The sequence below is a fragment of the Melanotaenia boesemani genome, chromosome 18, assembly GCF_017639745.1.
Source record: "Melanotaenia boesemani isolate fMelBoe1 chromosome 18, fMelBoe1.pri, whole genome shotgun sequence".
Lineage (NCBI taxonomy): Eukaryota > Metazoa > Chordata > Actinopteri > Atheriniformes > Melanotaeniidae > Melanotaenia > Melanotaenia boesemani.
In genome coordinates, this window is record NC_055699.1 from 7,133,702 (window position 1) to 7,156,001 (window position 22,300).

At 38.4% G+C, this 22,300-nt stretch overlaps 1 protein-coding gene across 1 annotated transcript in view; it reads left to right on the forward strand.

Annotated features, from left to right (window-relative positions):
• Positions 1–310: 310 nt before the first annotated feature.
• LOC121628874 (gamma-aminobutyric acid receptor subunit rho-3-like) overlaps positions 311–22,300 on the forward strand; it is a 32,353-nt gene continuing 10,363 nt past the window's right edge. Inside the window, exons 1-3 of the mRNA XM_041968250.1 lie at positions 311–587; positions 8,446–8,558; positions 21,466–21,533. Coding sequence (XP_041824184.1) covers positions 451–587; positions 8,446–8,558; positions 21,466–21,533 — 318 coding nt within the window. The 5' untranslated portion in view covers positions 311–450. The remainder of the gene's footprint in view (positions 588–8,445; positions 8,559–21,465; positions 21,534–22,300) is intronic.

Genomic DNA, 22,300 nt, shown 5'->3' on the forward strand with positions numbered 1-22,300 from the left:
TGTTTGTAGGTTAGAGAAAGATTGCTGTGGCAGTAGATAAGAGGATTAGGGTGGAATTAGTGTCATTCCTCTATCACCACGAGGAATAGATTCATATCGATTTTAATCAGAGATGGAATCACAAAACCAGAGACAAAGCTGACAGATTCAGGGGAGAGAGAAGAGGAGTGAACAGAGAAAACTGAGGGAGGGCAGAAGATTCCTGGAGACTGAGGAGCTGCACTAACATCAATGGTGAGGGGAAACTTCCAGATCTCACTCAGGCTTTTGTCCTGCTATGAAGTCTTGATCCCATCCTGGGGCTCTCTGGTTGAGGAAACATCCAGCTGCTTGATGCAGGATGATTGGGCAAAACCACCAGCTGTAGTGTGGAAGTTTTGACTGCAGATGCCTGGAGGTGGGGGGAGGGATGCTGGAGTTGGCCACTTTTGGCAGGGAAACCTGTGAAAAATGAAGGTGGAAGTGCTGACTTGCCTGGCTCTGACTGCAGCCAGCTTTGTTGCCATAGTGACTGGCGGTCGCAGTTCTGGCCGTAGGAAGCACAAGGAGGTCTTCCTTGGGGAGAACAGCAAGTTCAAGTTTGGAGGGTAAGACACACAAACACACTTTCACAGTGTTCTTTCTTTTTTTGTATAACTCCTAAGACTCTGAGTCAGGAGTTTTCAAAATAGAACAGCTTTTAATAAAGTACATAAATAAATAAATTAAAAAATTACCTCAATCTACACATTTTAATGGAAATTCTTATTTTTGAAAAAAATTATCTCAAAATATTGCAGACAAGGTGATTTCAGCTGGTTGACATTAAGCTTGAAACAGACCTGGAATAAAAAAAAATTGAGAGGTGACAACACCACAGATCTGTAATCTCCTCAAAGTAAAACATGAACATGAACATTAGCTACATTGTTCTTTTTGTTAGTTGTCCGACAACATTATTCAACATTTTCAATATTACTTCATTCTGTTCCGGCTGTGGTTTAAATCCATCGACCGGAGAATTAGCTCCACCAGCTGTTGTAGTTTCACTGCAAGTTTAAATGCAGCGTCTGTTGCGCTCAAACTCTCGCCAATGAGTTCACACGAATCTGATAAAGCTTATAAGCATGATGTAAATCTCTCTGTATTTGGCAGTTTACAGGAGTTTTACATGTGGTGGCTCTGACGACATTCCCACTCTGAAAACATCATGGATCTGTGATCCTGGCATGGATGCAAACCTCTACCACTAATGATTAGTTTGCCGGAGCTGACAGCAAAAACCTACAAAGACAGAAAAGGCTATAGCTGTGTTTAAAGGAATATTTTCAAACACAGAGAGCCTGATTTACGAAAGGTTTGCGTGTGTAAAAATGTGTGCAAACGTGATTGCAGATGCAAAATCACGTTGCAGTTGATTTACTAACTTAGCAAACACAATGTGATTTAACATAGATGAAACTGATTGCACTGGCTGTTTTTGTCTATATTCAACACGTTTGAAAGGCAGGTGCAAACCGGCACAACTGGCTGCAGTTATTGTTCCGAAGAGAAGGCACAGACACCACGAAAGATAGAGCATCTTTGCTCTATCTTTGATCAAGATGTCTTGGCTGAAAGTTTTAATTCATCAATCAAAACATTTGTCATATACCTTGCTCTGCAATCAGATCTAGTGCATCATACTCGGTATTCCAGTCATCTGCTCCCCACAGTAAAGAGATGGACCAGTTGCTAAATATTCGTCAGAGGCATCCCCTCTTCCGGCCCCCACCTGTCTTATTTGCTGAGGTTTTATCATAAGTAGCTTGTAGTGCAGATAATGACATATCTGCTTGCTCCCACTGTTGATGGTACAGTAGTGCAATACTGTGTTGGTGCAAAAGCTGTACACAAGCCAGGACTGTCTGGAGCAGCACCGTTGTTGTTGGCGACACTGACGTCATATCCTCCAGTTACACTATTGTCACAGAACACAGACGGTGGAGGTCTCGAACCTATCCATCTTGCTAGGCTACTTGGTTTCACACATGATTGGTTTCATGGAGGCTAATCCCTGGTTTCATGGGGCTGAAAGGGTGGATTGCTAAAATACTGTAGCGATTTTACTGCAATTCAGCATCGTGGGGGCAGCCCCTTAGTTGAATCACCCTCAAATTATTAAAAATCAGTACATGCATTCTATTTGCATGTGCAGGCAGTTTTACACTCTCTATCTGGAACTTAGTAAATCAGACCCAGAGTGTTTAGCTAGAATAGCAATCTTTAGAATTTCATTACAGTTTCACAAATTTTTCAACAATGCTGTAAAACATACGTTACCATGGTGTCAGTACTCAAATTTATCAGTAAGTTAATAAATGGGTGACACAGTTGTCATATTTTACTTTTAAAAGTCAAAATTACACCTACTTGTGGTACCAAATCAATTACCTGAGATCAATAAACCTTCCATACAAAACATGTATGACATGCTGATGGCAATTGGGGAAATGATGACTAAATCAATCGATCACTTTTGGCTGCACAATATTTTTTCGAAGCATAGAGCAGTTATTTTCCAACTGCACTGATTGATCAGTGAACAAAAAGAAAAAAAGAAAAGACACGCAAAACAACCAAAAACTATATGATTTTGTGCTGCATTACCAACCACAAATATCAACATGCCAAATGCCTGTTGACACGTACTGCGGTGCCCCCAGTGTGAACCAAACCATTGATGAAAACGGCCGCAAATAGCTGCACCAGGCGTAAATCTGATGTTCTTGAAGCATCCCAGAAGTGCCTTGTCGCGCCTCCAAGCTAAACATAAGCGCCCAGTCTATTTTTGATGGAGCATGCATCTAACTCAGCTGTTCAGATAGGGGCAGACAGGCAGTAAGACATGGGAGCAGTGTAAAAGCTTTCAGTAATTTTCAAAACAAAAACCTCGGTGCAGATTTGTGCTCCCTGGACCATGTAAACATTATGCATTAAGTGGTCAGTGTTTATTTTATTTTATTTTTTTTTTTGTTGTTGTTTATTCCCATCATGGACAATGAGACATTTAACCTGGAAGGGGAGAATCACAAGTTTTTCCAATTTTCCTGTGATTTTGTGATCTCACGGATCCAGCTAGACTGTTCTCGCAGGTGCTTCACATCTGACACGCTCCCAGTGCAGTCCCTGGACTGCAAACCGGGAACTGGCCAGGTCTTCAACCATGGGTTCCAAGCCCAGGTTTCCAACCCAGGATTCCTATACAGAGTTTTCATAACCTTTGATGGCGAGCTACCAGTAGGCCTTGAGCCTGAAAGGATCCAAGCTGAACTGCTCAAGTACTCTCTCTGGTGTGGTAGGAGGCGCTGCAGTTCACTTTGTGACACATACTCTGACTTTCTGAAAGATAGCCCAAGGACTGAGTTAACCCTTTACCAACCTCTGAACTGTTTTGATATTTTCATTGCATTATTGAACCAACTGATCAATAGTCTTTTTGTAAATACTGTATATATGACAATATATTTCACTTTCTGGACCATCATTCTGTCTCTGTGTGTTATTAATTACAACCCTGATCCTCCCTGAGCTGAACGCCTCTTCTGAACCTAGCCTACTTTTACCAATACTACTGTATAAATTTATTATTAACCACTGCATCTGGTCTTCCCAAAAAGAGTATTTCCAACCTACAATTGCTCCAGAACTCAGTGGCACACGTTCTGATGAGGGCCAGAGGACGGGAACACATTACACCAGTTTTGAAGATGCTGCATTGGCTCCTCGTGCGTTTTAGGATTGATTTTAAGGCTTGGTCTTGGACCTTCTTATTCATCTGACCTGCTTTTAAATTATGAGCCCTCGTGGACTCTTAAATCCTCTGATACTGGCCTTTTAGTCATTAGGAAGAAAACCTACAGCAAGGCCCTTATTCCGCCACTATGGTCCTCAACAGTGGAACAGCCTGCCAGAGAAACTCAGGGCTGCAAAGATGGTTGATGTTTCAAAATGAGGCTCAACACCTACTTTTTTAGCTTAGCTACCAACTGAATATTTATTGTAGTTTATTTATTTGTGCTTTAGTCTTTTTATTTATTTGTAATTCATTAAGTTATTGTATGGATTTATTTATGTTTTAGTCTTTCTTTGTTTTGTCCTATTTTAGTACATTATTTTTATGTATCTTTTAAACTACTGCTTTTGTTTGTAGGTTTATTTGATCTTTGTTTTAACTTTTTTACATTTTTAACTCCAAGGTTGTCCCTAATTCAGACCCACCACAATGGGGGCTTAGCCTGCTCAGTCTGCAGGGTTGCTGTTGCAGCATTTGCCCTGTTTGGATGGCTGGGGTCCTGAACTGCAGCCCTATGGCTGTGGTGAGGTCTCCGACCTACCTTGATCAAGGGGGTTCTTGTTGTTGCGCTCGCTGTGGTCATTGGTGGGCTGGCTCTGGGTGAGGATGGATCCCCAATATATTGTCACAGCAGCGTCAAGCCAGATGTTTATTTTATTATTATTTTGGTTTGGGTAGAATTGAGAGGAAATGAGAAAACGAGGAAATGGGGAAGTAACTTGTGTTTGTGTGTGTGTGTGTGTGTGTACTCATGTTTGACTGTGTAAAAGAGAAACTAGAATATTTTAAAATTGCTCTGTTATACTTTGCTCTGTGAAGGCGTGTTGTATTTTATTTTGCATAAATAGTTTTTATCGAGTAAAGCATTTTGTGTTGATTTTTGGCATGAAAAGCACTTCAAAAATAAAATTTAATTTGATTTTATTTGAACTGAGATGACAATCATAGCAAAGATTACATGCTAAATATAATAACATATGAGCCAAATGAGTAGCTGACATGTTAGCAAGGTCATCTATTCATGTAAAACACCAGCTTTGGTGGGATCCATTGTTAATGTAGTTAAGAAATGTGAGCAAGCATTAGAAGTTTTACTCTCAGAAACCTACATCATTCCAAACTGAACTCAAAAGTTGGCGGCTTTAATCAGATAAAAAAAGAGACTAGGGATGTAAAACAGATTTTTTTTTCCACAGTTAAACATTTTAGTTGAAATTTGTGATACATTTGGGAGAAAATTCACTTAAAATTAGCTTTAATTTTAAATGTTTACATTATGGCAGGAAAAAGAAAGATCTGAAATGATCTATTTCTCTTGTCCTTTTTACAAGTAAAATGAATAAGTAGGCAGATTTAGTTTCTAGTTAATTCAGTATGACCTAATTCCGGTTTCTGAGGAATATTTAACTTCTAATGGTGATATAAATCAGACGTTCCTGGGTTGACCTTTGCAGTTTCATTTCAAAGAAAAACCACAGAGTCTGCTTCTAGAAAATTACTGATCTGTATATTTCTTGTTCTCATATGTTTCTCTATAATTGGCAGTGTTTCTCACACATTAAACACACACATACAGTGGTGGAGATACACTTTTAAACCAGGGTGGCCAGGCAGTGGGAAAGAATTTATCAGGGGGATCATATTCTAGATTAGCACTGCTATGTAGCTTCATGCTAGCATCAGGTTAACAGCCTTTCATAACATTAGTTGTACTTGCACAGGGACAAAATCTCCCCTTGAAATGTGCAGACAACTTTTCTAAAGGGTGACTAATTACGAAACTACTTTTAAAATTAATTTTAGATTGGTGTGGTGACCCATACACATCTGTTCTCCTGATCCAGTGACCTGTCATTCTTCTAAGGTGGCACCTGCCAGCTCTCTGGCTCCGCCCCTGCACACATGTACACAAAGAACTCCTTCACTCTCTGGAATAAACATCTGCTTTTACCGCCACTTAACAAAGCTGATAGCTGAACTGTGGCATAATTCCAGTGGAGAATGTTAAACTCTCATAAACCATTAGTTAACCATTGGTTCATGAGTGTGTTGCATCAATAAAACAATATAACCTTGATTCATATAACGTCATAGCCCAGCCCTCATAATGATAAAACTTCATGACAGGTCAGGTGTATGGTAACTATTTCGGGGAAACATTTGAGATTCCTGAAGCACTTCAGCTGCTTCCTGTAGATGAGGAGGTGCTGCAGTTTCCCTCTTGAATGACTGAGTCCCTCATTTTATCTCTCAGGGTCAGCCCCTACAAAGGAAGCTCATCTGTGATTCTTTGTTTCCACAGAAATGTACACTTGTGTTAGTCATCAGAACATTTTTGGGAATCCCAATAATCTCTGCAATTACCGTCAGCTGTTTTCAGAAATGGTAACATTTGTGGATTATGTATATAACTGGAGAACCATACAGGCAAAAAATATTAGTTGTACAGCCATGTTGATCATTAAGCTTTGAACACAACTTAAACTCATAAGACTGACCATCCCAGATTTTCCCAGAGATTAAAGTAATTCCCGAAGATGTGTTTGCTCCTTTTACATCTTTGATGTCCATTTCAGTTGTATTTTTACTGATTTTTGATTTGTACAAGAACTTCTTCTATTTGAATACAGCTACTAACAGTATAGCCTATACCACCACCCTCTGGAGAAACTACACAGCCTGGGTTATTCACTTCAAATGAGCCAGAAATTAGTCTTATTCATGTCTCTAGCAGCTTTACAAAAGCTTCAGGTTAGCAGGGGGACTGGAGCCTAATCTTATGCAAATGTTGATATATAATCTATTATTATTATTATTATTATTATTATTATTATTATTATATGTGTGTGTGTGTGTGTGTGTGTGTGTGTGTTCTTCTTTTTTATTCAGTTTTTGTACTTTAAGCAGAGGTAGCAGACTGGGGTGTCAATGTGAAGGAGGTCTGACAAATTTGGAGGGGTGAGGTTATGACAGACCTTGAAGGTATAGAGGAGTTTGAATTCAATTTGATGCTTCACCATAGCCAGTGGAGTTTCTGTAAGATGAGGGTGATATGATAATTAGAGGGAGTTTTGGTGATAATAAACTTTTGAGTGAGGCCACGGAGAAGGTAGTTACAATAATCAATACAGGAGATGACAAGGCTGTGGCCAAGGATTGAGGCAGTATGAATGGTGAGGGAGGTGAGGAGTTGGTTACTGTTGGAAAAGGAAAGCTGGTAATGTTACTGATGTACGATAAGAATGACAATGTAGTGTCAAAGATGAGACCCAGACTTTTAACCTCAAGGGAAGAGGAAACTGTTGATCTGCCAATTAAAAGGGAATTGTGGCAGTAATAAAGAAAAGTAGAATCATTTATGTTTCTCTCAACAATGTAAACAATTACAACTTATGAAGTAGAAAATACCCCAAATATGAGTACATGGACTTCTTCCAATGGTCCTCAGGAATGAGAGGACTACAGAGTGTGATTTAAAATGGGAAAATAGTGACAATAATCTGACTAACATTTGCTGTGAGGCTCAGGTTTTAATTACAGCCTTTTTTTATTTTCACTGTTATCTCTGTTGGATAAATAAGCAGTGTTTGCTTTGTGATGTCTTATATTGTATGTGTGTCTATTAATGTGTTTTTACACTGGAAGAGGCAGCTGTGTGTATGTATGAGGTGGTGTGATTGTTTAGTATTGCATCCAAAACAAATACTCAAGTAAATACAGTATATCATTTATATCATATATTATTAATTTATTCATTCATTCTCTGTACCACTTATGCCATTATGGGTCGTGGGTACTGCTCAAGTCTTGTGGTTACATAATAACCAGTGGTTTGGTGGTTTGTATGTGGACTTTGCATGATCCAGATTCCTCCCACAGTACAAATGCATGCATGTTTGCTTTAATCTGTGATCCTGGCTTGACCGTGCACGTGAATGTGTATGATTGTGCCTGTGTTAGCCCTGTGATGAACTAGCAACTTGTCCAGGGTATACCCTGCTTCTTGCCAGATGGCAGCTTGGACAGGCTCCAGCTCCGCCCTGCAACACTGTAAAGGATTAAGCAGTTATAGAAAATACATGGATGGATGGTTGTGACAGTTACGCAAAATGTAAAAGAAGCTGTAAATAAATTGTGCTTTCTTGTGTAAGTGTTATTGGTTAATACAAAACTCTTCTCATGACACAAACACAACACATAAAGGTACAAGTTTATATATCTTGAGACTATAAGACTTAAAAAAATGGGGTTAAAAAAAATTGACAAGGTCAGAAAAGTACTTGTCCATATGGCAGACCTGATGAAACTGTTTTAATATATGGTTTGGTATTTCATAGAGTTATCAGTTCTGTTGGACTGCATGTGCACACACTGATTTGCATGAACCACTGTTGTTCATAGAGCAGTGACATACCTTTGATTTAGTTCATTTGGCAGAGCCACAGTGAGCTGGAGGGAAGGAGGAGGAGGGAGACCTGAGAAAACCACAAACAGTGTTATATCTAATTACACCCTGCAATTACAGCTTTAATAGAACTAATCTGTCAACATGATGTGTGTGCGTGTGTGTGTGTGTGTGTGTGCATGTGCTTATGTATGTGTGCTTATGTATGTGTGCATTGTTTCTGCAGACGAATCGACTACAAGCTGAAGAGGCAGGACAGCACCAAAACACTGCTAATAAAAAGTGAACAACTGCTGAGGATCGAGGAGCACGACTTTGCTATGAGACCAGGCTTTGGAGGTCAGACACCCACACACAAATATTGAACACACGCAGACACACACTCACACTTTAACAGACAAAGGCTCTCCTCATCTCATCTCTGATCCCTGATGATTTAATCCACTCAATCACACATCATCTACCAGAGAAAATCACTCCCACACTGATGATGCCAACGCAATGGTTTGATGATGGGCACTGGGTCACCCAGACAACGGATGTGTCAATCTAAAAACACCAACGCTGACCCAGATTACACCATTGTGGGACAGCACAAATGTGTGTGTATGACAGTTAATACATTTGGACAATACAGTAGGACTTGGTGGGCTCACTCAAATGTGATTGTGAGCTGCTGTGTGTGTTTCTGCAATAGAATGAGGGGCCTAATGTGAGTTTGAGTGTGTGGGTATTGTGTGAGTCGGGGGGAATTTGTGTGCATTAATCTGGATTATATTCCAGGTCTGAAGCAGATGGAGGGGTGGGAAACAAACTGACATCTGCAATGAAGATCATCACCATGAAACACACGACAACAAATTCAAGCAGACACATATTTGTACAAACTTTTTTCTTGATTCGAACTGTGGACTAAAATTAAATCTGTTTATGAGCTAAATGCTCTTGACTTGATTCGTGTTGCACTCTCTATCGCTATCTCTAAACTGAAAACATTTAAAAGTATCCACAGAAAGCAAATGAAGTGGCGGCTTGGAGCTCCAGCCTAACGTATGGCCAGTTCTATCCAGCTGTAGTGGATCTAGCCCTGGACAACTGGTGCTGCACATTTAATGGTTCATAAGGTTGCATTCACAGTTGCTATTTTTATTAAATTTATTAGTGTTTGCAACTGAGTTAATAAAAAGTGCAATGTATTTTGGTATTAACAGCAAGTGTATGTAAAAAGTTAACATAATCTGCTTTTATTGTCAGCTCTTTATATGGTGACATTTGGTTGGGAGTCTAACCAAATTGTTGCCTCTAGGTATGCAAGGTTTACTGACCTGGGATTGTAACAGTTAAGATACATCATCATGGCAACACAGAAAAATGTTTGCAAAGCTTTTCTCAATGAAATGTACATGACATTTTTCTAAATTTTACCACTTTTGTAAGGTGTAATTTTGTAGCAAAACAAGTTAAAGCTAAAGCTAACGGTAAATATACAGAGGAGGAAGTGAGCAACAGTTTGAAGGCTCATCCATGAGTTTCCTGCTTTGAATTTTGGTCCATCCTAAAAAATCCTTGTGTCATCCACTAACTTACGGCCACAGAAAGATTAAAGAATGTTACGCATTAATGAACCAGACAGGTGATATTATGGCATTGGTTTGCAAGGAAAACAAGACAAATACAGTGGTCCATCTTCTTGTCCTGTGGTTCTCTGGTGCTTTATAGAACTAAATAAGAACTGGCACCAGCACCAGCTTTAAACTCAAAAAAATGTTTATGGCATTTGTTCATTCTGCTGCTAGAGATTTTGTCTTTCTCATGCTTACCTATTTATTCCTGGTTATTTCCAGATTTAGTCTATATATTTTAATATGTCACACAATGTTTGCATTTAAGTAATTTGCCTCTACATTTTACTCGTTTCCCAAACAGTGAATGCTTTTTCTAGCATCTGTTTTTCCTAATCAGTGTTTGGGAAAACATAATTACATTTTGGTTAGACAGTAAGCCTTCACACCACAGATTTGTAACAGTGTGGGCAGAAGTTTACATCAATTTTCCTGTATTTACTAAAATGCTCTGGCCAAAGGAAGCTTTTAAATGTTTCTTCAAACAGGGCAAGAATTGAGGTGACAGTGTGGGATTGTTGCAAAAAGTAACAAACTAAATTTTATTAAACTTGTGGGTGAGTTTGAGCATGGCCAAAGGAAGAGTCCTTAAAATACTGGAGCACATCAGGATCCGCAAAATACAGGACTAAGGCTGGGCTTACACCAGAAGACTTTTAAAAAGAGGCTTAAGACCTACCTTTTTAGCTTAGCTTAGCTTACAAGTTCTTACCCAGTCCGCTCTGATCGGATCTTATCAAGTAAATGATATAATATGATTTTACATTTTTGAGATGAGACCCCTGCAGTATGGGGGAGCTTGGAAATTCTATATTTTTAGTGGTAAAATTTGTTTGAACCATCAAACAAACTGGTAAATCTGAAGATAGTGGAAAAGGACTGTAGATAGAATTTGATGGAGGGAGCATCTAATCTAGAAAAAGTTACACTTATGTAGAGATCGCTGAATTTTTGCTACTTTTTTTGCCAGTTTTTGCCCTCTGTCGCTGGACAAAGACAAGGTCTGATTTGTTGGGGAGAAAGGCACGATTATCACAAATGGGACCATAAAGCAAGAATTCTGACAGATTGAAAATTTGTCTAAATTGTGACTGAATTTTTAGGGTAGAGATTACAATAGGCCAGAAGGATTATTGTTTAGGAAAAAGGGAACCAGTGCAGGAAGTGATGATGATATGCAGGCATTAGCTTCTAAGTGTCACCAGTAAACATCTGCTGTTTGAATCCAGTAAACATTTTTTGTTGGTTTGCTGCACAACAATATTACATCAGATTGGGCAGAGTCAGCCCCTCCCTGCTTTACGCCTCTGAAGGAGTAAAAGGGAGCGGGATTCATATAGTAGACTCCACCCTGTCTTTTGGGGTTTTAAGAGGTTTTTACATTCATAATTTACACAATGTCAAGTGGCTGCAGGCATGAAAATGTAAACATGGGACTTTTGAAGTTTTTTATCTGAGGACAATGCTGTTATTTTTCTGGTGATGACAGTTTCTTCCTTTTATTCTTCTTATTATCTGATTTGTCTGTTCAAAGCCGTACTCTTCTTTCCTTTGAAACTTTGAGTACTTATTGTATTTCCTTTCACGTCTTATTTTTTTTAAGTAACAGTTTATAACTGATCATTTTTATGTGTTTCTCTTTTAATCAAAATGGATCATAGAATTACTTTAAAAAAAAACTACTGGTTTAATTTTAAAACCATTTAATCTACAAAATAAAATAGTTTGTCTTTCTTTGATCCCACTACACACTCCATCTTGTTACCATCTTGACTCCCTCTGTTTCCTCTGTCCATATGGTTGGTTGGCGTCTCTGTGGTCCTGCCTGTCATCTAGGGTTGGACAACAAAAGCACCACTGTCTGCCCCACGGTTCTGTGGCATTTCCTTGCACTATAATTTTATATGGAGAAAAATCTAGGCATTTCTCTCCGTCAGATAAGCCTATAGCTGCTGCCTGTTTGTGTCGGTGAGACTCAAAAAGCTGAAGAATCAAAACCATCCCCTCCTCAGATACCTCAAGAGGCAGCCCACAGTCCAGAAATACTATATGTGACATTTTGTTCTTGCACGTGTCTATAAATCTAAATTAAGCTGTACAAGGTTCGATTTGAACGTCACCTCAAGCCACCTCATTCTCTCCACTCTGGTATTACACTTCATGATGCCAGATTCTGGGTAACTAGCAGCGTCTGCATGCTTCTGGTGTCCTGACAAAAGGTGGTGAATTTTGACTTCAGCTCCCCAGTATGTGGCCTCATTTGGCTCTAGTTTCAGGTGTCAAATACCATTTCTGAATGACAGCTTTATCGTTGCCATCACAACCAGCAAAAAGTAGAAGAAAATTTTACTGCTTGTTGTGATTTTGATTGCAACAGCATTTCTCTTTTCCTGTGTTATTAAAGATAACCTCCTCCGAAATCATCTCAAAAGAAAAAAAAACACCTTTTTAAAGAAAGGAAAACTAGAATTCAGCATGAGTCCATGGTGTATTTTCAGTGGGTAGTGTGGTTGGAGGAGGTCAAAGGGCACGGATGACCCTGTCCAAATGTGGGAGGATGATGGCATCCAGAGGTCATGCAAAGTGCTAAAGGTTGACCCTTATGCAGTTAAGTAGGATTTTCCTGCCTGACTCCTGACTCATATATTAAAGAATGTGAAGTTGGCATGATGGCATGTTGAATTTTGGTTATGTTAATGATTAGTGTGCTGGATGTCATGTCACGACAGGGCCATGCTTGTAACCCCTTGCTGTAAAATTTAATCTCAATCCATTTTTATTTCATCCAAATTAAATGCTAAACATCTGGTCACACTGCAGTAGTCTTTATTTTTTCGACTAAAGGGAATGGATAACATTTGTTGCCTATGACTCAGTAAGATTACTTAAATGCTGATGTTTTTTTTTTGGGGGGGGGGGGGTGTTTATGGTCTGTGGTTTGTTTATTAAATGAGACAACAAAAGGGGTCATGTTTTGGGTCAGATTTTGGCACCACAGTGACTTGCCAAATATTGAATTTTACTGCAAAGTTGTATTTAATAAATGGGTTTAGATTTTCTTTGCATAAGGTTGAGGACACACTGGAGGGGTGGCGAGTCCATCTTAAATGACACAGTCAGTAAAATTGCAAAGAAGACTGAGTCCTAGAATGACATTTCAAAGTTCCTTTAAAACATCAGTGTTTTAACACAGGACTTGACTTCAGCCTTTTAGCTTGACATCCATGTGTATAGGCCTATAATCTGACACCACCCCACTGGTTCTCAAACATTTTTTTACCTGGTTAAATAAAGGTTAAATAAAAAAATAAATAAACTAACTTCCAACTCTGGACTTTATCTAGATAGATAGGACTGATTAATTTACTTTCTGTTCCCTGCAGGTGTGTCAAGTGTCCATTTTGTGATGACTTTTTCCTCAAAATGCAGACACCATGTGTCTTATTTCTTATTATTTTTATTCAATTAGCAGGAAAAAAAAAATGCCAAACAGATCAGCATGTGACCAGCATGAACTGTGTTTAAAGGATATTATGCAAGAAGGATTTTTTTTTTATTCAACCCAGGCATAAGGAGATTATATGCTTTCTTTATCTCATGAAGCTGTGATCAGCTCACTTGTTTTTCCAACCACAAAACAGATGAAAGCACAACTATAGCCAGATGTCACTGAAAAAACTTCAATAAGTGGGCAGGGATACAGAGGAAAAAATGCTTCCAAATTGTACAGTCAGGCTGTCAGAAAGGTTAGTTGTGATGTAAAGGAAATATGAGGAGCTATAAGAAAACCACTTACAGTGTTTTAAAGGTTTCATAAACATGGATGAGTGTAGGCAAGAAATCCAAAGACACTTCAGTCAGTAGAACAGGGTTTCATTACATAACAGTATTTCAGTTAAAACTGTCAGTCAAATCAGACTCTAAAATTTGAATTTAACGTTTATGTCCAAAAGCTGCCAAGAGTTTCATCTCTTAATTCTTAAATTGTCTTACCCTCCTACCCCTTTTAATAATGAAAATAGAAGTTTGAATCATGAAGTGGTAATGCAGGCTCCACTGAGACATCCTCCATTTTTCAAGGACAGTAGGATTTTCCAACTTTCTGGGTCCAAATGATAAAATTCTGAATGAAAATTAAAAAAATAGACGGCTATGGATTATCTCCCCTAGGTCAACAGGCCAACTGTAATAATCACTGTCACATTTGACATATATTCATCCAAGCACAGTGGTTTCTCAGCAGATACATGCTATAGTTGATCGCTCTGTGATCATGCTGACAGTTTGTTCCCAAGAGACCAACTCTGTAGCAACTTCTGCCTCCTGTTTTAAGGGCTCATCTGGTTAGGACATGTCCAATACACCTCCTCTGTGAGGCAACTGGAATGCAGGAAATGCCTAAACTACTTCAACTGGCTTCTTTTAATGAGAAGGAACAGCGACTGTGCTCTAAATTCCTCCTGGATGACTGATCTCCTCACCAAATGCCTAAGGAAAGGAGAAAACTCATTTCCACCTCTTCTATTTGTATTCTCATTACTTTTGTCACGACCCACTGCTCATGACACTTCTCCTCCACAATGGACTAATGCCATTTCAAAACCACTGTAAAAGCCACCCTAATTCACTCATCAGTCTCCTGTTCCAGTCCACCATAGCGCAGGCCTCTGCTGGATGAAGCCAACAGGACCATGTCATCTGCACAAAGCAGACCAACATTTGCTGGACTACTGTATGCACTCAGTAAAAAAAGCTGTGTATTGCATAGCGTGTCTTTTTATGCTCTCAATCTGGATACATTTGATTTGGTTTTCTACAAACTCTTAAACCAAGAAGTACATCACTTTTTTTTGTGAAACTGCAATAAAGCTACACAGTTTTAAATTTCTGGAAAGGTGGAAGTAGGTGGTATGTCTACATTATATATATACATATATATATAATCCTTAGAACTGTTGCATGGATTGCTTTTCAGATTTTATTATTAGTTTATTAAATCACTATATGGTTTGACCCCTTCATAATTGACTTTTTTGTGTCCTTATGTGCCATGTTGACCACAGATGTTTTCTGACCAGGAACTCTTAGTGGTACCAAGATTTAGGCTGAACCTTTGCGGTATTCGTTCTTTTACTGTTCTTGAGCCTTCCATACCAGAGCTGATATTAGTATCAGATTGGTTTAAATACTTGGGTCCGTGTTTGTGTGTGATTGTAAGTTCTGTTGGTGTATCTCTAGCCATTATCCTGGTACTATCATGGCCCTGTGTGTACTTCTGTGTTTTTATATTTCTATGTTTAACTCTGCTACTTTTAAATTTTATTATGTTTTATGTTGTAAAGGACTTCAGCAAACCTCTGAATTTCAAACATGTTTTATGAATAAAGTTGACTTGACTTAAATAAAAGAGCAGGAGGACAGTTTCTGGCGGTCCCTGCTGTTGTCTTGTCTCTGTGCATCTTTCCTTTGGTTGAGAATTTCCGCATGTGGTTGCTGTGGGTGTTGGGCTATGTCTGGTTCTTCACCCCACACTACGAGCAGGATCTGAGGATCTTTCTACGACTGAGAACTAATGTTCTGGCTTGGTGACCACTCCGTATTTTGGTTTGTTGTTTTAACAGTTTGCATGTTTTGTTTTAGCCGAACCAGGACTTGTGCTGTGGTAGTCTGATTTTATTAAAGACTCCCTTGCTCATTTAGATGTGGTTGAGGGGGTGAACCAACATGACAACAGGGCCTGCACTCAGATTTATTTATTCAGTCTTCTTTTTATATATAGTATGAGTATTCTGGCAAAGTATTGGGTGGTTTTTTAATTTAGTGCTCCATTCCATGTGAGTTTAAACACTGATTGCAACTAACTTGGATCATGGACAGTGCTGAAAGCAGAACACTCAGCTGCAACCATACAGCATGCTGTAAAGGTAATTTGCTCCTTCAAATGGGTTTTTCATGTGTTAGTTGTGATTACTCCTGTGTGACAAATCATAAATCATAAGTGTAGAATTAGGGAGGGACGGTGAGGATAATGTCCTCATAAAATTTCCAGCAAGTCCTGACTTGTCCCTACTATTCTCTGTCACACAGAGAGATTGGTGGTCTTATAGTTTGTTCAGACAGACACTGGTCTAGTTGTGAATCTGGTTCAATTCTGGAGACTCAGTATGTTGTTGGTGAACTTCCTCTGTGTGCATCTGTTCAACCAGAACCAGTGGGAAGATGTTTCTGTCGAAGCAAAAACACAGATTGTGTTGTGTATCTTCAAATTTTCTTCCTGTATGTAACCTGCCATCTTCATTTATGGAATACACAGTTGTGTGAAAAGGGAAATTAGCTCAGTTGGCCTAATAAAGCAACCACGGGGTTGACAAACTCACAGCTACACTGGTACTGGAGATTCCACAGTGCGAGTTCTTTAATAAAAGACATTCATCAACCATACAAAGCCTGGTTGGATGGCTACTGTCTTACCATACATAAAAAAAACAGCGTGACACAGCACGTTCGTCACAACAAGGTTGAAAAGAAAGAGAAAAGCTAAGCTCGTCATCATTAGTAGGTGACCTAAGACACCCTTAAAGGGCCATGCCACAATTACAACTGTTACACTGTCCAGCAGCTTGAAAAGTGGCCATGTAACACCACATCCAGCATATTTGCCTAATTCTTAATGAATGTTGAGGTGTTCCTTCTTCACATTCTTAAGCTAATTACTTGGTCTGGCATTCAAAAGAATCCGGCTTTGACCAGCTGATGACGACACAGTTCTTGAAGAACAACCACCAGTTTTTGGTTTCAGTTGCGAACCAACTTTTTTATTTATTTATTTATTTTTTTCTGGGTGTACTGGTCAGTTAACAATTAGGTCCAAAGAATTGCCCCACACCTGTCTCTTAAAGCCTCCCAGCAACTATTTTGCAGTTCTTAAATGTTTCTTCCATGTACCCCCATTATTTAATACTGGAAAAGCCTGCTGTATGTGTAATAAACCAGTTGTACCCAACTGGTTTTTGTACATGTCTGTCTTTAAACTTCCTTCCTTGTGGCTTTAACATATTTTAACTGGGTGTTATGTAGGAAAAGCAGGAAAGAGAAGGGAGAGAGTGACCTGCTCTTTTGGTTTTTCCCAGCAATGGTTGTCGTTGTTGGGGCTACGCTGAGAGTTGTGTCTGCACTGCTGGTGGTTTTCACGAGTCACACAGGGATAAAAACCAAGCTGCAGCAGGAGCTTTATGGGCCTGGCTGTCAGATGAACTTCATTAAATAAAGTGTTTATTGAGCTGCTGGCCTACTAACATTCACACTCTGCCCTGTGAACACACAAAATCCACAGACAGCTCAGAGTATTTTTTCCTCTTGCCATCCCGGATGGTGGAAGCAGGAATTTAAGCTTGTAAATCATGTTCAGACAGAGGACACAAAAAAGTGTTTATTCATACTCAGCCAGCGAGACAGGATTTTGGTGATTAGCAGGTCAAAATCAAAGAAGTTTTTTTTTTTTTTTTTACTTTTATTGTTGTTGTCTTTTATTTTAATTAAGGAAACATGAGTTGAGTTAACCTGTTCAACACTCTTAAAAAATAATTTCCAAGCAATATATTAAGAAATATCCCCAATTCTTTGACATTTCTTACTTCTGTCACCACTGTTTTTACAGTTATTTAAAAAAAATTCAGGTGTTTTTTTTTTATCTAGATATTTAACAGCCTCTTATTTTTGACTTACATGAACTAAGTTTAAATACAGGCAAACCACTAAAACTGATTCAGAGTAAGGGTGATTATTCAAACTGGTTTGAACTTGTTTTCTGAAAGGGTTTATGAGTTTAACCCTCCTATTGTCTTAGATTCTGTACATACTGATTGTCTTTCGGTTTAAAATGACCCGTCCTCCATAAAAATTCACATCCTCCGTTGTGATTGGATCCAATCACTGCTTTTGCTGCCACTATCCAGGAAATAGAAGCCAGATGCAGCTGTGAACTCATTGGCGACAGTTTGCCCTCAGTTTGTTGGAACTTGGTGACTGTTATCGTGTGCTTAGTCGGTGGTAATTTGCTTGGATAGAATAGTGTTTTCCAACAGTGTTAGAACTGTTTGGCTTTGTGTTGTATTTGTTTACTGACTGGTTGTCTTGTTTTTTTTTTTTCTATTTAGTAATACAAAAAGCCCTTTTAGATTCTCTTTCAGTTGAATTCATTAAAGTTGTTAGTTAGAGTTCTTACTGTTAGCTTTCTAATTGTATATAGTTTTTTTCTTTAAGCATAGCTATTGGAGCTGCTTCATTCCTGGTTCTGGCTATTCCTGGTTTTGTTTTCAACTGGCTGATTTTGAGTTAGACCATAGCGGTTCTATTATGTTTTTACTTTGAGCACCTTTGCTAACCCCAGCACGTATCATTACCACTGTTTGTTTGTTCTCCATTTCCCCTTATAACAATACATCTACTTACTTACTTTATTAACATTTGTCTGCAGTTCTTGTCTTTTGTTACACCTTTTCATACCCCTGTATTGGGTCGTAACATTAAGTCATAAAATTTCAAACAATATTTTAGGTTATTTTTGAACCAAAGACAACAGGAGGGTTAAGAGTCATAAAGTCATTGTTGATGTTTGTGGTGGAAGCAAGGGCGATGATCTGAGGCCTCAGTGGAGATTAAATCCTAAAATTAGCTGAGTAAATTTACAGACCACTAAACATTTCCTAAAGTTGGCTGTGGGACAGACAAACATCCTGGAAACAAAACATTGTCAGATCCTGATTGCTTTGTGGGAGAGAAGCAGCAAAGAGCGTAACCATGATTTATAGACTCTTTTTTTGGTGATGGGGATTTGTGCTGTTATATTATTTCTGCCCTGTTTACGGGCACAAATCTGGTTATACGCACTTAATCTGCTAATAAGGGCAGATGTTGATGGTAAAGGTGAGCTCATGGTGAAGACAAGCAGTCTCATGAACCAAAATTAGGTTTGGGAAAATTTAGGTTGGAAAAATAAAGTAGATGATTGAGTTCCTGATCTTTCTCTTCTGTTTGTTTTGGACCAGTTTTATTTAAATTCTTACAAATAACATGAAAAGTTTTGGAAATGTATGATGAGTAAATGCAGATGACAGTGAAGTTGAACCTTTATAAGAGAAATAAGTCACTCTTCTTTAAATAAAATTATGCTTGAAAGCTTCTTAATTAGATGATTAACTGAATGACTTAAACTAAAGAAGTTAAAGATAATAGATTCTCCACAGCATTTCAACCAAAATTATTGATATTTTTGTTGTATAGTTTTGGAAAGTTGATAAAGGGAATGTACCACTGTAAAAAATATGAAGATCCACAATCTGCCAAACACATAAAAATAATCGCAGACCTTTGACTGTTAGTGATGAGGTTTGTTTATTACCTTTACTTTACCTTATTCATTTAGGGTAAATTGTGCAAATTCCACAAACTTTACCCAGCAGTCAGCAGCCATGGCCTCCTCTAAGCAGCACTCTGAAATAAAAAAAAGATGCCCACAAAACAAGAGAAAGTTGGAAAAAGATAAGAAAGCACTTAAATGTTGCCGTTTCCTCAGTTTTTAATGCACCTATTATTTGACAGTTAATGTTTAGGAGACATGGAGAACGACTGCGTAATGTCTAACTGGAAAGGCTAATGAAAAATATCTGATGCATTGAGGAAAGAAATCCTGCTAAGGATATAATAAAAATGAAGTTTCTGCACATTTTTTTAAGTTTGTTTGGAGATAAAAGGTGGCTGGTTTGATTGTGTTTTTGGCTTGTATTGAGCACGGTATGGGTTCAGTTCAATACCAGAAAATTCAAGAAGCAAATGCAGTGGCATTTTCCTTTAGAGCAGTTTAATAAATAACCTCTTCAGACTGCAAAAAGTCTTTTCTCTTTTAACTTCATGCACAGTGGTATACATGAAACATGAAACATGTATTTGTCTCTTCTTGGCAGCTCTACAAGCAATAGTACGACACTCTATATTTGTCTGAATTATATTAAAATTTTGTTAAAATAGGAAAATGCCTTTTTAGTTAACATATTATCTGGCTTATTAAAAAATCTGATCAAAAGAGGATGGTCTCTACAACAACATAAAAACGACCCTAAAGACATGTCGATTTCCATCTCGTTTCTTTACTGTCCCCCAAACTAACCATGAAAAATGGGAAAATATTAAACGAGGGAGCTAAAGAATTTATCAAAGAAATTGAGTCTTCTTTTATAAATCAAGAAAACATGTCTTTCTTTATTAATTTTAAAAATGTAATCTGTTTGCCATCTGTTGTGTAAACTTTTGCATGTCATTCTTTTCTCTAAGTTCTGCACATGACAGGGTAAAAAATAAAAATCTTTATTTATTTATTTTAAGAGGAAGGACTGAAGCTGGTGAGTAAATGTCTCAGCAGGACCTGGAAAAACTAGTCCATGCATTCATCTTTAGTCGGCTTGATTATTGTAACAGTATTTTAACAGGTTCTACCTAAAAACTCAATTAGACACTTGCAGCTGATTCAGAACCTTCATGCTCGAGTCCTCACTAAGACCAAGAAAGTGGACCACATCAGTCCAGCTCTAAGGTCATTAGACTGGCTGCCTGTTTGTCAGAGGATAGACTTTAAAGTTCTGCTGCTGGTCTATAAAGCTCTGAATGGTTTAGGACCAAAATACATCAGTGACCTCTTGACCCATTATGAACCTACCAGAACCCTCAGGTCATCTGGTTCCAGTTTCTTATCAGTTCCCAGAGTCAGAACCAGACATGGAGAAGCTGCATTCAGCTTCTATGCTCCACATGTCTGGAACAAACTCCCAGAAAGCCTCAAATCAGCTGAAACACTCAGTTTATTTAGATCCAGGTTAAAAACCCACCTGTTCTCTGCTGCATTTCAATAGTTTTTATTTAGAAGTCAAAATCTACATCTGGTTCTTTTAAGCTGGAATCATGGTTTAATATTGTCTTTAACTTTATTTCTTGCATTTTATCTATTTTATTTTAGCATATTCCTTCTGCTTTCATTTAATTAATTGCATTTCTTTCTTTCTTCCTTTCTTTCTTTCTTTTTTATTTTAATGCACTTGTCTGCACCCTGCTGTCACGATTTATGTAAAGCACTTTGAATTGTCTTGTACATGAAATGTGCTATAAAAATAAATTTGCCTTTGCCTTTAAATTAGCAACCTTGACTTTAAGATACCTTTCTTCTAAAAATGTTGTTTTTAACCTTGTGAGATGTCTTTAGATATTAAATAAGATGATGAGATAAATGAGCCATTAGTGCTGTGATTGAGTAAAATGCTTTGAACCTGCAGATCTCTACGTACAGTCCTAGAAAGGTGAGGTCAGTCAGCCTGGATGAACCAGTCTCAGCTGCTAACCTCCCTTCTCAGGCCGCTCACATGACCTGACATCTCAGGTCGCAATTGTCGACAATAATTTAAACTTTTTTTTTTTTTTTTTTTTACCTTAACTGTCACTTAAAACTATTTTCTAAAAAAATCTGAGGTGAGAAGAAAACAATGTTGCATCACTATTAAAATTTGACATTTGTAGAGTCTTCATTGTTCTTAGAGTTTGAGTTATTGACTGCAGCTCTAACTGCGTCATCATTTCAGGTGCAGCTATCCCTGTGGGCATCGATGTGCAGGTGGAGAGCATCGACAGCATCTCAGAGGTCAACATGGTGAGTTTCATTCCTGCATTTGAGCTCAGCTTCTTTGCAACTGCTGAGCTTCAAGCATGACTCGGGTTACCATCCAACGGCTGAGAAATAAACCTCTGCAGAATCTGCTGCATGTGCACAAAACACATAAACTCAACCGTCTGCTGACGAAGACCAGAAAAAGAGTTCATACCAGTTTAAAAACCTCTGCACTGGCTTCCTGTGTGTTTCCAAACTCATTTTACAATATTTTCATTCATTTTTCAAGCTCTCAAAGGTTTTAGTCTTAAGTATTTATCAGATTTGCTTTTAGTTTGGGAACTTTCTAAAGCCCTCAGGTCAACGGGGGCTGGTCTCTTATTTATTCCGTAAGCGGGTGCTAAAACATGTCCAGAGGCATCTGTTAATTTTTATGGGCTTCACATGTGCAACAGCCTTCCAGATGACCTGGGGGCAGCTGGTAGTGTTAACTGCAGTTGGTAAAACATATATGACAGCTGTTTAAAAAAAAGAAAAAGTGGTGTCTACTGAATGAATGCAGTCTTTCTGCTTTGTAAAAAGGGAAAACTCAGATATCTGAGTTATTTGCGATATGTGAGGGCGGGTCATTTTTGACCCCAAAGCACAGTCAGTGTATACAGAGTCTAAAGACAGCAGGGTTTACAGGGGTAAGCTCACAAACCCTTGTGAAAAACTATTTTGTGAATGTGATATCACACACATAAGAGCATCCGAATCAAGAGTGATGAATAAAATAACTGTTAAATCTGAATGTGATGTTAGGACAC